Source organism: Portunus trituberculatus, chromosome 9 (genome assembly GCF_017591435.1).
Source record: "Portunus trituberculatus isolate SZX2019 chromosome 9, ASM1759143v1, whole genome shotgun sequence".
Lineage (NCBI taxonomy): Eukaryota > Metazoa > Arthropoda > Malacostraca > Decapoda > Portunidae > Portunus > Portunus trituberculatus.
Genome location: NC_059263.1, coordinates 2,363,323 through 2,379,281, shown reverse-complemented (window position 1 = coordinate 2,379,281; position 15,959 = coordinate 2,363,323). Strand labels below are relative to the sequence as shown.

The window sequence follows — 15,959 nt, the reverse complement described above, 5'->3', positions numbered from 1 at the left end:
AGTACTATATACATGAAAACCATCCCTCGCCAGTTGTAGTAATGTATTATTACTTGAATACAAAACCAAGTCTGTAGCTCTTTATGAGAAGATACGGAGTGAAAAGAAAAGTCGACTTGTAAATTTCTAGGCAGGCGAAAGAATTATTAGATCATCTCGAAATGCGCTGTGCTCGTAGTGACGGCAAGCATTCTTTGCCTGTCCCTGGGCCTGTGTCCCACAGTACCACTCCCAGTCCTTGAGAGGCTGAGACAGTGAGACATGGGGAAGGGAGTAGCTATGAGGCTCACAGCAGCAGCACTGGTGTTGGTGTGTGGCTTGACACGGGCTATGCCAGAATCGGATATACCAGGATGCTCTGCTTCTGCATACCCCGTCAATTGCTATGCAGGAAACAACAGTGGCGCCGCTTGCAGTGGTAGAGGCACCTGTGTCTGCGGCCAATGCGTATGTAACGAACGGGAAAGCCACAATGAAGTGAGTCTCTCTCTCTCTCTCTCTCTCTCTCTCTCTCTCTCTCTCTCTCTCTCTCTCTCTCTTCAAGTGTCAAGTATAGGCCTATCACTAATTAAGGCCAGCGGCCCAGCAGGGAGAAGGAAAGAGAGTAGCATAGGTGAACATCATATTATGGTACTGTACGCTAAGAATATCGTATACACACACACACACACACACACACATATATATATATATATATATATATATATATATATATATATATATATATATATATATATATATATATATATATATATATATATATTTTATTCGTGTATTATTACTTATTTATCTATTTTAACAGAAGGGAGAAGAAATTAAAATTAATAGTGACGCCTCTGCACTATTGCTACATTTTTTCTTAATATATTTATATATATATATATATATATATATATATATATATATATATATATATATATATATATATATATATATATATATATATATATATATATATAGGGTGATGGAAAGAATCTCAGGAGTAGCAGGAGTATTTTATTTCTCCAACGTTTCGCCTATAGGGCGAAACGTTGGAGAAATAAAATACCCTGCTACTCCTGAGTTTCTTTCCATCACCCTATATATATATATATATATATATATATATATATATATATATATATATATATATATATATATATATATATATATATTTTTTTATTTTTATTCTTATCTTTGATAATATATAGTATGTATTTATTTATGTATATATTCATGTATAGTATGTATGCAATGACAATCCGAAGACTCACGTACACGTACGGCACACGCGCCTAAACACACACACACACACACACACCATTTCCCAGTGTTACATCGTCATGTACAGAACCATGCTCCAGGCGCTGCGATTTTAGAAAGGGAAAGTCTCTCTCTCTCTCTCTCTCTCTCTGAGTTGTTTCTCTTTCAGTCTCATCCATTGCCAGTATTTCTGAAATATCTTTGGAGATATGTAACCACTGGATGTAAATGTAATACCAAACATTCATAAGGAATGTTATACTGACATGCAGATCGATTTTCTTCCATTCTTTCCTTTATTAGAGTGGTCAGTTGTCACAGCTAATTGTCATTATTTTTCCTCAAGGTATTTTTTACAACATATTGCTGCACTTGAACACTTGGTATGCACCTGTAACTCCTTCAGTACTGGCACACATTTTTACCATGAGTTTTTTGGGTATGCGATGATCGAGACAATTCAGAAGATTAATGGCCACAGTTTTCACTATTTTAACCCCCACATATGTTTCTGAAGCTGTATAAAAACGTCAAATAGTAAGCAGAATGAATATGAAAATGCATTTTTGAAGATGTAGCAGTTTTCCTTATATAAGAATCGGCCAGAAGATCAGAAATCCGCTAAATACAAATGATCAAGAAACAAGCACATTTTGATGCATTCCATGATATTTGTGTATGTGCCAATAATAATCACTGACCACATTACTGCTACACAGGTAATCAGTGGTTATCTCTGTGAGTGTACCAACTTCCTGTGCGATCGCTTCAATGGACAACTTTGCGGTGGACTGGACCATGGCACGTGTGAGTGTGACAAGTGTGTATGCAAGCCAGGATGGACCGGACCTGGCTGCATGTGTGAGGACAGCAGTGCGCAATGCATTAACCCCGGTGAGTTACAGATGAGTAACAGCAATTCATAGTGAAATAAGAAGGAAGACAAATTTTACACTGCATTGGTCTACAACAATTTCACTATTTTTTTCTTTCTTCTTATCCTTAGAGAGTGGACGAAAGTGTTCAGGTAATGGAATTTGTGAGTGCAACCAGTGCAAATGTTATGAGGGTATCGAGGGAAGGTACTCAGGCAAGTACTGCGAGGATTGTCCCGTGAGTAAAGCTGGATTTTTTCTTTATTTGTTTTTAGTTTTCCTATCCTATTCTTCTTTTTATTGTTTGGCATGCAACAATACTGATCCTTTGCCTTGTTTTCTTGTTTTAAGACATAAATTATCAACTTTTCTCTCTCCTAAAATCTTTGCAAGTAACTCATTTTCAAAAGATATATAGAATACAAATAAACTGTACCTTTTATTTACTAATTTTTAACTGCAGGTGTTATATGCCTCCTAAAAGCTTTCTGCATGGAAAATATGAATTTTGAGGTTTGAAGGTTGGTAATCTTTGCATTCATCTCCAGACCTGCAGAGGGAAGTGTTCCCTCTACAAAGAGTGTGTGCAGTGCCAGGCGTTCCTGACGGGGAAATATTCATTTGAGCAGTGCGTGACCCAATGCACCTTGTTCAATGTCACAGTGGTCAGCAACCTTGGTGAGTCCCCCCAAGCAAGATGTTGTGTGTATTGCTTTCATAAGAGCAGCTCACAAGTGAAAAAACAATGAATGAGGGAAGGAAGGAAGGGAAAAAGAAAGGAAAAAGGCTAAAACGTAGTGGAGTAAGGAAAGATGAGATTAATACACAATACTAGTGTAAGTAAAGATAGGAAAATGTGAGGTTGCGTGGTATATGGAGGTTTATTATCTCCCCAGTTCCTATATATAATCTTAAAACAGCATTACTCTCAACCCATGACTAATGGTTATATTGTTACTGCATATATTTTAATAATAGACTTTCAATTTCCATTACAATACTTAGAACCTTAAATTTGGTTTCATGAGATATGGTTTATATATCAGAGGTTTGTCTCAAATTGGTTCAAGTGTGTGTGTGTGTGTGTGTGTGTGTGTGTTTAGGGGAAGGTGGAGCATAGTGTCCTGTATGTTGTGGTCAAAAAAATATATCTGTCTATCTGTGTATATGTATGTATATGTTTCTTGTCACATGTTTTTAGTATTTCTCACTGACTGGCTGACAAGACTTACAAATTTATCTCCATGATTGATATCTACAGTTGAGAAACAATGGGATAGGATGAGCACAATTTTAACTTGACTATTGATATCCACAGCCACGGAAGAAGGGGAAAGGTTGTGCACCTTCTTTGATGAAAACGACTGTCGCTTCAAGTTTGTGTATGGTAATGACAATCATAATGAGCCAGTGGTGCGTGCCCAGAGCACCCTTGAGTGTCCCCCATCCAGAGGTGAGCTCTTATGTTTCCACTGATCTTATGAGTCTTTTAGGACTAAACAATGAATTTAATTTTCTTAATTTTGAATGTTAATGTCACTGCAAAAGAGGATAGCTGAGACATGGTATACAAAGAGAGAGAGAGAGAGAGAGAGAGAGAGAGAGAGAGAGAGAGAGAGAGAGAGAGTTTCAGTCCTTTGATTTATAATATGATCTTCATGTTGCATCATTTTAAATATTGAAACATACAGAATGGCATAAACTTCCTGCATTCAAACCAGGGGAAGGAAATTTTTGACATTATAGATGGAGACTGTTAAACACTGAGAATGTCTGTCACTTCCTCTTATTGTGAAATGTTTATATGGATACAGAAAAGAAAAAAATAAGAGTATGTTAATTTTGTCTCTAGTAGGCTACAGAACTGTTTACAGGAGTGTACATACTGCATGGGTAAGTAAGAATCTAGAAATTATAAATGAATTGAGAAAAAATACTTGTCTAGCATTGTAAAGGTTTAGCTCTTCTTTTCCATTTCCAGGAATAATGGGCTTTGCCTCTCTGTCTCACCATATGTCCTCCTCTGGTAGTGTGGTAGTGGCACTGCTCACTCTGTCCCTTGCCCTGCTCATGGGGTAGGTCTGGTAATGTTACCTCCAGTGTTGTCAAGTGCCTTGCTATGTTGTAGTGCATTATTAGCATTAAGAAATCTTAGTGATATTGAATCTGGTGCTAAATAACAGAATTGATGTATTATGTTGCTGTGCTGGTCTGTTTTTCTGACAGTGTGTTTTGTGTAAGATTGCCTAAGGCAACAAAAAGAAGGATCAAAAAGCCCTACAGAGGTACCAATCACAAAAAAAAAAAAGTGTTAGTTTATAGTTTGATCCAACCAATCGTTTTCTGATGTGGCTTATGTTTATCTGGTGTGACATGTAGTGACCTGATTGGTGTTCTGCATAATTTTCGTTTCAAAAGGATAGTTTTCAAGTTCTGACTTTTCAACAATCTTGGGGCATCTTTGGGAGAGTGGAGTTTTATATATATATATATATATATATATATATATATATATATATATATATATATATATATATATATATATATATATATATATATATACACACACACACACAGAAGGCATTTTTCCCCGCCTCTTATGAGTTTTTGAGTGTGGGGGTATACCTAGAAGCCTTGTCTTGGGGGATTCCAGATGATGATGCTCACAGAAAAGAGTTTATCAAAGAAATCAAACACACGAGGGGAGCGCCGCGCCGGTTCATATAGGTATAAGCATGACGCAGAGCTGTCACAACACTAGGAGTTGAGGGGTGAGTGAAATCATACAAATATATTCATATCGGTTGTGTCTTTTTAGTTATCCGGGGTGCTTCAGTAAGTTTTGCTGTAGTCATTCTATAGGCTGATGTATTATTCTTATAATCTGTTTGAGAATGACAGGATTTACATCATACGCATCAATTGATAACAGTTTATAAAGCTTTACTAACCCTTAAGTGGAGCCAGCCAAGGGAGGCAATAAACACTTGTATGTTCCTAAGGACAAAACAGCACCAGGAAAAGAAACGCTCCATGGGATGTCATGAGAAGAGAGGATCTGTACATGATCTCTTCTCATGACACCCTCTCTGGCCGGCAAGGAGAGGATCAAGACTTAAATAATTAAAGTATATTATAGCTGAATGTAAAGTAGTGTGCAATATTTTCCACAGATGTATGTATGCTTGGATAAAATCAGTTGAAAACCTGGTAGTATTTTTTTTTATTCCTCACAAGTCTCAACATGGCTTTCCTTTCCCTTCTCATCACCAGGAGCTTTTCATCTTGAGTAATTTGAATCCCATATATACCCGCTGCAAATTGTTTATAGATCCTGACTTCAATTTTTATAGAGCTACCTGTTTTTAGTGAAGCATACTCGCTGCCGTGACAACGCTGGTAGAGGCAAGGCTCTATTCTTTGGGCCATGGGTAGAGAGAGGTAAGTGACGCATCTGTGCCACGCATTTGACCTGTTTGACGGCAGGCGATGCGCTGATCTTATACCTACACCAGTGAAGGTTTGTTCATCCTTGCGTAACAGTAGGCTAGCTTTATTTCACTGTACCCCTATCCCTGACATCAACGCTTTTTCTCAGCCTCACTGCCTCTTCCTCATCACCTGCCATCACCACACATCCCCCATTTTCTCCCTCATCACCTTCCATCACCACACATCCATTTTCTCCCTCATCACCTGACATCATCATCACCTTTCTCATCACTGCGTTGTCTCCCACCTTTCCTTCACCACCTAACATCACCACACGTCTATTATCTCCCTCATTTGTCATCACCACACTCGCCCTCTGTCTCCCCCTCGCCCCGCCCCGCTCTCTCAATAATAACGAACAGGCAATCGCGTCTTTAGTGGTGGTTGTTTAGTTATCTGGGTGTTGCAGAGGGTGACATCATTAGAAAGGAAGATAAAGCCAGGAGTTATAGTAAGGGGTTGGAGGGATGGGTAGGTTAAGCTAGATTGGGGACTGGGGAGTGGAGAGGTGAGGTGTGGTAATAGACAATAGTAGTATACGTACGCTGTGTAGGATGGACGTGCGGAAGTGAGGAAATTTATATTATTGAATAGTATGTGCGTTAACTTTGCTGTTAGTTTGTGTTGTGGGAGGAAGAAGCAGTGAATGTACAGGAGAGAGAGAGAGAAAGAAAAATACGTATGATTTTTATCGCTATCCAAACGTTTTGTCTCATGATTCACCCCCTTTTTCTTTGCAATACGTTTTGTTTGGTCTATTCTCACGCAACATGCGAGATAAATGCGAGAGCACCGAATACAGAGAATGGCAAACTAGGACGTGAGAGGAGAGGACATTTCTAGGACTAAAACGTATTCCGTCTAAACTACGCCAGTCTGTCCTAAGTGTATTCACGCCAGCAGACCGAGACCTTGACAAGGTAACTGCCTGCCTGACATGCCTAGTAGTGGCCTCTCAATCACTTCCCTTATTCCCAACACCTCCAATACATCCTTATACCACCATACACCTAAGCACAGATGAGGTGTGAGTTACGTCTGGCTGTCTACCAGTATAAGCAATGGGAGCTACGTATGACTCGATGAAGACTGACTTCTGTGAACTTTTGAGGTTGAATCAAGAACTGTCACCAGGCGAGAGAAGAATATGTGACTGAAGGAAACGATGGATGAGGTAAGCTAGGTTGCATTAGGTTAGGTGCTTATCAATTGTCACGTTTACTGATAATGCTTTATTTTATTTTATTTTAATCTCCTTATACTGGAGCTGACTCATGCTTTGGTCTCTCTCTCTCTCTCTCTCTCTCTCTCTCTCTCTCTCTCTCTCTCTCTCTCTACTAGCAACATTAATCTTCCCTCATGTAACTCCTTATGCAAATTTTACTCCAGTGCAAAGTTAATTAATTCCTTTGTATCATGTCGTGCCTTCCAGAAACAGAAATGGTCCTGCTCAAGTCAATGCAATTATGTGAACGTGTGTCCATCTTTTGTGTTATTTAATGCAGATTTGTGTCCAAACTTTACTAGCAAGTCTATCCATCACATCTTGTGTTACAAGAACAGAAATGTTACTGCTTGAGCAAATACAATCTTCCTTTTATGTTCATAATACCTATTCATTTTTTTTTTATGTTACTCCAAATGAAAACTTAGTGCAGATGCAGACTTCATTAATATGCCTTTGTATCACATCTTGCCTTACAGAGACAACAATGCTACGACTTGAACAGATATTATGCCCACCATTTCTTGCGGAATGTTTGCAATCCGACCTTGGCAGAGTTACTGGCCAGGACATTCAAATACAGCAGATACATTCAGGAGAAACTGTATGGCAAAGAGGGATTCTATAACAAAACATTATTTGAAGTCCTGACCATAGTGAGCAGGAGAGGGAAGAGAGAAAGAGACAAAGAAAGCAAGAAAGCAGTAACAAGGAATAATGACAGTGGCAGGAAACCAAAACCTCTGAATAACCTGCCAGACTATAAGACATTACTGAACCAGGTGAAAGTCTGCCAGTTTTTGGAGGATAATGAGGTGAAGGAGAATAGTGAGGTGGTAAGGACTTTGTGTGAAGTGGACTCAGCGCTCCTGCTCCACACCCTCACCAATGACATCTTTGAATTTCCACTGTCAGACCTAGAGAGCATCCTGAACATCCTGACAGATGACAGGAACTGCCTCTTTCACAATGATCATGCCGTACCAATTCAAGCATTGCAGGAGTCCATATGGAATGGAGTTCAGGCTATTCACAAGTATTTGGGTAAAGACATGGCTAGCTTTCAGGAGAAGAAGAAGCGCTATATTCCTCCACTTCAGAGCACCTTCTACTCTTTGATGAGTGAGTATAGTTTCTCTCTCTCTCTCTCTCTCTCTCTCTCTCTCTCTCTCTCTCTCTCTCTCTTTCTTTCTCTCATGATTAAAAAAATCATATTTCGCCCAGAAATGAGAAATGAAGTCATCTTGAAATTAGTAGGCTTAGGTTATTTACATAACTTTTTTTTCATTCCTAACTTTGTGGGTTTCTTTGCTGTTCTTCTTGTGTGAAATATTTTGGTGATTTACATGCTTTTCCAGTGACTTTTTCTAAAAACTTGTGACTATTTATGTGCCTTTTTTCCCTGTTACTTTCCCAAAATCTTGTGACTTCTGACTTTCTTTTCCAAGCACCTGTGATGGGTGAAGGCTCACTTTGTTATCTTATTAATGCACAGGTGAGCTGCAGCAAGAGGCCAGCCAGTGGTATTCTGAGAACATCCCCTTGAATGAATACCTCATGCGGCCGGTCTTCAAGCACCTCAGGTATGGTGGAGGTAGAATGGTGACATTGCTCATCTTTATTTCCCCCTCTGCTTCCCAAGGCCTTTCTGCTAATATCTTGACTACTTTTATAAGACTCTAGTTCAAATGACATAGGTTTTTAAATTGTTATAAAATTTCTATTGGCAGGTTAATGAGATTACTAACAGGAGAAATAACTTTGAGAACCCAGTCAATTTTCTCTGTAGTCTTTGGAAATGGTTGTGGTCAGAGTGAAGCATTTCTGAACACACACTTTACTATTCACTTGACTGATGCATGATAACAAGTTGTGGGAAAACTAACCATTTTTTCTTTATGTTTATAGAAATGACTGCCAGTCATATGAGATTCTAGAGAACCTGGAGGAGTTCCTGATGGATAACAGGGCAAGTGGGAACCAAGAACCTCAACCCATCCTGCTGTGTGGAGCTCCTGGAGCTGGCAAGTCAGCCATCCAACACAGCTTGGTGCACACCTTCAGGAACTCCACGGAGTTCCAGCTGGTGGTCCCCAAGGAGAACAACAACAGTATCAACAAGAGTAGAGATGAATTCTGGAGTGATGTGTACAACTCCATCATCAACATCACCCTCTCACATTGCAAAGGCATGGGCAGCAGGTTGTACTGGATGTTTTGAGGGATTTCTCCAGTAGATTTCTCTTCTTATGGGATCTGAATCTTCAGGATGCGAGGAACCGGCTGCCTCACATGGACCGAGGGACTTGGGTTGTATCATACCAGGGGGTGCCAGAAACCTCCACCAGCTACCATGTTATCAAAGTGGCATCACTCTCAGAGACACAGGTTTGCCAGGTTTTGTGGAACATCACAGATTCAGAGGAGCACTATAACCAAGTGCGGAATTGCTACAGGCACTGTGATTACAAGGGAATCATCAACACCCCAGACATGGTGCGCATCTTTGACAATGTGTGTCTGGGGATGGCAGGCTGTGCCCCTTTCTACAAGCTCATACAGACATACATAAATAACAAGATTGATTTAACAGAAGAAAATGAAGTTGAAGTGATAAAACTTGGGCAGAAGGCATTTCATATGATACAAGGCAACAGAAAATATTACTCAGCAGAGTGTTTAGATGATATACAAGAAAACATCTATCGGCCTTTCTTTCAACACAGCTTATCGAGGGGGTACTATTTTAAATACCAGGTGGTGGAAGACTACTTAGCAGCACTGTACATTGTCAGCAAGCCAAGGACAGCATGCAAACTGTGGCTGAAGCAAGCCACCTTGTTCAAAAGAGTGTTTCAGATAGTGTGTGCCCTGTGGTGCAAGGAAGATGAAAGCCTCCACAAAAATATTGAATATTTAAAGGAGTATCTTGAAAAGTTCTTTGATATCTGTAAAGGTAAGACAATGAAGATTAGGAATAGACATGCCGTGCATGGTGACAACAGCATGGGTGACAGTGCTGGAGCTGGGAACAGAGATGATGAAGCAATGAAAGTTGTCTGTGATAACAGGAAAACAAAGAAACAAAGAAATGAACTAGCAATGGAGGTTGATAATAACAATGACGGTAAACAAAACCAGCAAAAAATAAACAAGAAACAAAAGATGAAAAGAATAGTTCTGGTGAGAAGAAAAATGACAAAGTAGTAGAAGACAAAAGGGAAGACGACACTGGACAAAGCTTTCTACGCTGGGTATTTTTATTCAAAATTGTGAAGGAACACCAAAACAATCCAGTTATTTTAGAGTTACTTGCAGAAATGCTAGCTTGTAAAAACATCTGGCACTTCAAATGCAAGTTGTTAAGTGAAGAGATAATAGACAACATCTCTCTTGTGATCAACTATGTTCAACTAACCAGAGCACTAACCATCAAACTGGAGGCGGGCCCCAATGTGACTCTGCTGATTAAGCTGTGGAACATGTTGTGCAGCCACCACAGAGTGTGTCTGGAGGCTGATGTTCATCTGGTTGTCCACCATACTGAGAGAAATTGGATCATGCACGAAAAGGAGCTGGCCCGCCTGCCATCCATGATTGCCCAGACTGAGACGCCCCTTCACATTACAAAGTTTGTGGGTCCTCTGTTGTGTTCTGACACCCCACAGTTCCTGAGGTGCTTGTGCATGAGAAAACTGGAGGTGCTGGATGTGTCTGTGTACAACCTGCAGTCCATGCAACAAGTGTTGGCACACCAGCACGAGAGTCTGGAGATTGTCAGTGTAAGCGTTAATCTGAAGGTGGAGGAGCAAATCATTCCTAAAGGCATGCAGGTACAACTGAGTAATTTTCAGAGTGAGGAGAGTAAGGCCATTAGGGATCTGAAAATCACTTACTTTAAAGACATTTTCAGAGACTCTTAGATACATTTGAGCCACCTGACTTTCTTCAGTCCCTAAAGATCTACAAAGTCTTCATTCATAAAAACTTCAAGTTGGACTTTAGCCGCTTTACTGGGATGAAGTCTCTGTTCATCAGATTTGTTCAGACGGAAAGACTGCCACCTCTCTCTGCAGGAGGACAGTGTCAAGACAAAATGGAGATTGATAATAAAGATAATTTAAGTCTTATGCTACCTCTTGACTGTTGGGCATTTCAACTTGTGACCAATCTGTACCTTCCTGTAAATCTAGAAAGATTCCTCATGAGAAATCTAACATTCTGTGATGACTCCCGAGCACCTCTTCTTCTTAACAAGTACTGGACAACTGTGCCATTTCAAAGACTGGTTCTCTTAGATACCAACCTCTCTCTGTCAAAATTCAGAAGCTCATTAAACTCAAAGATGGTGGAAGAGGAAGTTACAAAATCCATGAAGAAGTGCAGGATTGATGGGTCTCCAGGATTCATACAAGATGTTGTAAAGCATGATCGGTTAAAGGAACAGGAAAGGATTGAAAAAAGAAGACATAAGCCAAAAGGAAAGGAACTGATTATCACCACTGCAGCGCAATTCTGTCGGAAATGCCTCTATCTTTCCTGCAGCTGTTCTTTCTCTGGTATCAACTATGGGAGCGACACTTATGAAGATTTAGTTTCCCTGGTAAAAGAAATGTACACTTTTGAAATGCTTAATGTCAGTTACAATAGTCAAGACATTGTAGTGAGGAAGGACATGTGTGGAGACATGCAGGTGCAGTGCCCCATTCCTTCCCTGAATGACAAGAATGTTGAGTGCCCAGAGAGTGTGGCTGAGCTGAGCCAGATGTTGGAGGCCATGGCACTTGCCCAAATCATCTGTGTAAGCCATACCACACTCTCTCACAATGGAGCCACTTGCCTCATTGACCTCATCAGAGAGAAAAAGAGAAGAGTAGGCACTGTTGAACCCTTTAGGTTAACCATCTTCTCATCCTTTTACCATGAATCTTCTATTAGCTCAGCAGAGGTGCAATACAGCCTCTTCATGAAGAAAATTTTGGAATACGACTGTCTGCAACAGTTCAACTTCAAGTGTGACTGTGAGAGGAAGTGCCATAGCTTCAAGAGGTCTATTAAAAAAATGATATTTTTCAATGACACTTTGTTACAGAGAGAATAGGGAGACTTCTAGAAGTGTATATATATATATATATATATATATATATATATATATATATATATATATATATATATATATATATATATATATATATATATATATATACATATACACACAGTAGAGCCCCACTTAGCGCGAGATCAATTAACGCGTACCACAATTAGTGCGAGCTATCATCTAACAAAAAAAAAATAATTAGCACGAAAGCCTCAGTTAGTGTGAGCAGCTGCCACAATTGAATTTTGAAAATTGCGCCAAGCCGCCGTGGTGCATGGTACCTGATGTGTATCAACACAGTCGCTTCCCGCTTATCTACCTCTATTTCCCACCACAGCACCTCCTCCCACATAGTTCCCCAGTCTCCCACGCTGGTCTGCTCACCTCTACTGAGGCGTACACTGAGCACCGTTATTGAGGATTGTGTTCCTTATCCCAGCAGCCTGTATGGGTGAACAGTGAGAGGTGTTTAAGTGTCCGTGTCGTGTATACCACGAGCGAGTGCGTGATCCTTGTGGCACAGCACCACATGGGTTGAAATAGTTCTACAGTGTTTGGGTGATTTGTGAAGTAATAATGCCTAAGCCACATGCAGGAAAGCACAAGTCACTTGACTTTAGTATCAAACAAGAAGTTGTGAAACGCAAAGAGGAAGGTCAGGCAATTCTGCAATAGGCCGTGCATTAGGCCTCAGTGAATCAACTGTAAGGACAATATGGAAGAAAAAGGATGAAATCAAAGCATCTGTTAAAGCATACGGTACTTCTCAGATTAATAATCGCAAGTGTGCTTGGGATGAGAAACTGATAAAAATGGAGAGATTCCTTGCCCTCTGGATTGAGAGGAAAGAAAAAGAAGGCAGTTTCGTAGATAAACGTCAGATCAAACAACAAGCGAAATGCTTTTATGAAGTGATTTGTCGTAAGACAAATGTTCCTGTGGGTAACTTTCATGCCTCCAATGGCTGGCTGCATCGTTTCCTTAAACGCAAGGAAATAAGGAAACTTGGCTACTCAGATGAAACGGCCAGTGCTGATGCCAATGCAGCAAAGGAATTTCCCAGTATCCTCAAAGAAATGATTGATGAAGGCAAGTTTCATCCTGACTGCATTTACAATATGGATGAGGCTGGTTTAATGTACAAAATGTCTCCCAAGTCAACGTTTGTGGCAAAACAATAAAAAAGGCAAGAGGAAGGAAAGCTGACAAGGCTAGGTTGACTTTTATTTTGTTGCAATTTGACTGGATCCCATAAAATGAAACCACTGATCATTCATACAGCAAAGCATCCAAGGTGCTACAGGCATCTCAAAGATATGAGTCAGGCGCCAGTGTATTGGATGACGACAAAATAGTTGGATGAGTTCCTCAACCTGCAGGGCTTGGCTGCTTGATTGTTTTGTCCCTGATGCTCGTTAGAAGTGTGAACAGTTAGGCATCCCATTTAATGTGATGCTAATAATGGACAACTGTCCTGCTCATCCCTACTACCTGACTGATCTTCACTCTAACGTTAAAATTGTTTTCCTTCCACCAAAAACCACATCTATTGTTCAGCCACTTGATCAAGAGTTTATAGGCAATGTCACATCTATATATCAAAAGCTTGTTTATGAGGACCTTAGACTGAAAACTGAATGTGGAGCAGAGATCCACCAGATAATCGCGGAAGCAAACGGGGAATACCAGGATGCTGACATCGATGTGGATGAACATCCATCCCTTGAAGTGGAGGAAACAGATCAACTTGTAATCCAACAATACACCAACCCCAAAGCAATTTCTGTCCACCAATATTGGAGGGAATTTACTGTGAGGAATGCAACTGACTTCCTCTTGAAGGCCTGGGATGAGATTAACATGCCTACAGTGCGTCATGCCTGGCGGCCCTTAGTGCCCCACTTGGTGTCGGATGAGCGTGGCAAACTCCAGACACACTCAGTCTCCCTGATGGAAGCTGCTGCTGCTGCATGTCGTGTTCCTGGTTTTGAGAATGTCACGCCAGATGAGATTAAAGAGGTGAACACCGCTGGGGACATAATGACACCTGAAGTTATCATGGATGTGGCAACTATTGAGGATGTTCTAGAGAATGAAAACTAAGGCAAGGCGGTGGAAGCTCCACCACCTGGTGAACTCACCATGCAGCAGCTGAGCAGAATACTGGCTGGGGTTGACGCTTTTAAAGAGTGCATTACAGAAAATGAAAACTGCAGTGTGTGCATAACAGAAATGGTGCATCAACTGGATAAAGTGATGCATTATTATACAGACCTGCACTCAAAAAAAGTGAATGAGAGACGGCAAACTCTCATAACAAGATTCATACGCACTCCTGCTGCAGCCACACCAGCACTACCGACGCCAGGACTCGCTCCCAGTGCTTAGGATAATGATGATGTGGACTTCCTTGGATTTGAGGATGTTTTACAAGAGGCAGAAAATTTGATGAGAGATCAAGGTACCAATGACAGTGACGGTGATGATGGAAACAGCGGCAATGAGATGGCGACGGGCTCTACTTCTTATTAACCCTGCAGCTGCCTCACAACCCCATCCTTTGATATATACCAGTGCTCTTATGGAAGAAAGGTGAGTTGTTTTTATGTGAATGATTATCGTGAGTAGTTACTAAACCCAAAAACCAGATGAGTGCACCAAATAATTTTTCATATTGGTTACTTTAATCAATTAGCGCGAAATCAGTTAGCACGACCACATTCATCCACCTAATTCTCGCGCTAAATGGGTCTCTACTGGATATATATATATATATATATATATATATATATATATATATATATATATATATATATATATATATATATATATATATATATATATATATATATATATATATATATATATATATATATATATATATACACACACACACAGGTAACTCGATTTACGCGTTTTTGTTATAACGCAACTGAAAAAATATTATAATTGATTTAGTTTGTGCGATCGGTTTGCTTATACGTGATTTGGCCCAACCGCATTTTCAAATTGAGCACCAGACGCAATTTTAAACTGCGCGCCAGAGTTCCACAGCTGGCCGATAGGTGGGAGCTCTGCTCTTCTCGTGTCTCATTTGCAGTCTGCCAGCACTGAGTTCAGACAGAATCTCTTCAATCTGCCTATAACTCACCAAGATGGCCCCAAAACGTCCTTCATCTTCTTCTGCATGTTGGGTTATTTTTGATAAGTGGATTTTTGATAAAGTGGTAAAGCTCAGAGGAAGATGGTGACTGACTGTGGTGTGAGTGGTGAAGACAGTGACGCAGTGAGTGTTGTGTTTACATATTTTTTGTTTTGTTGCTTTCTCTTATTATTTCTTGCTTTTCTCTTTACTTTAAATACATTTCTAGTATTTAGAATGGTAAATAATAAAAACATGTTAATTTAGCTAAATAAATAGAGCATTTTGTACAAATTTTGGACCACATCCTGCATCTCCCCTATTATCTATTGTTTCTTATGAGAATTACATGTTTGTTTTACGCGAATTTTGATATATACGCAATGCTTCTTGGAACGTATCTATCGCGTAAATCGAGTTACCTGTATATATATATATATATATATATATATATATATATATATATATATATATATATATATATATATATATATATATATATATATATATATATTTTTTTTTTTTTAATATTATTACAATAGAGTACATATGAAATGCTTTAATAATAAAAATAAGAACATTGCAGACATGTTTATGCTTATCAAAGTGTGTAGTACCTCCACAACATGACTGCTGATTTGCTTAGAATTTGTTATACATGTAAAACCACTTCCTGCAGTAACAGAGTACCGTATGTGCCTTGCCAACTCTGTTTTCTGTTCTCATTGTTTTTTTTATCATCTTTGGGCACCATTCACATGTGGTGAATGATGTGACTGTACACATGAAGGGTTTTTATTCCCAGCCTTGGGCCCCATAAGAACAAGTTTTGTGGCAACATGTTGTCCATAATGATAACTCTCAAGTCCCACTCCTTTACAGATT

At 39.7% G+C, this 15,959-nt stretch overlaps 2 protein-coding genes across 2 annotated transcripts; both read left to right on the top strand.

Moving 5' to 3' along the window:
* The first annotated feature begins 190 nt into the window (after nucleotides 1-190).
* LOC123501335 (integrin beta-PS-like) lies at nucleotides 191-4,557 on the top strand. The gene is made up of 6 exons (XM_045250116.1): nucleotides 191-477; nucleotides 1,962-2,136; nucleotides 2,249-2,355; nucleotides 2,666-2,795; nucleotides 3,436-3,570; nucleotides 4,099-4,557. The coding sequence occupies exons 1-6, from the start codon at nucleotides 262-264 to the stop codon at nucleotides 4,194-4,196; spliced, it is 861 nt and encodes a 286-aa protein (XP_045106051.1). The 5' UTR covers nucleotides 191-261; the 3' UTR covers nucleotides 4,197-4,557.
* A 1,301-nt stretch (nucleotides 4,558-5,858) lies between these two features.
* On the top strand, nucleotides 5,859-14,254 carry LOC123501336. Its single transcript, XM_045250117.1, is given in 7 exon segments — nucleotides 5,859-6,783; nucleotides 7,314-7,956; nucleotides 8,330-8,417; nucleotides 8,743-9,002; nucleotides 9,005-9,993; nucleotides 9,996-10,742; nucleotides 10,745-14,254. Coding segments are annotated over 7 exon segments (3,927 nt in total). The 5' UTR covers nucleotides 5,859-6,774; the 3' UTR covers nucleotides 11,936-14,254.
* The last annotated feature ends 1,705 nt before the right edge of the window (nucleotides 14,255-15,959 follow it).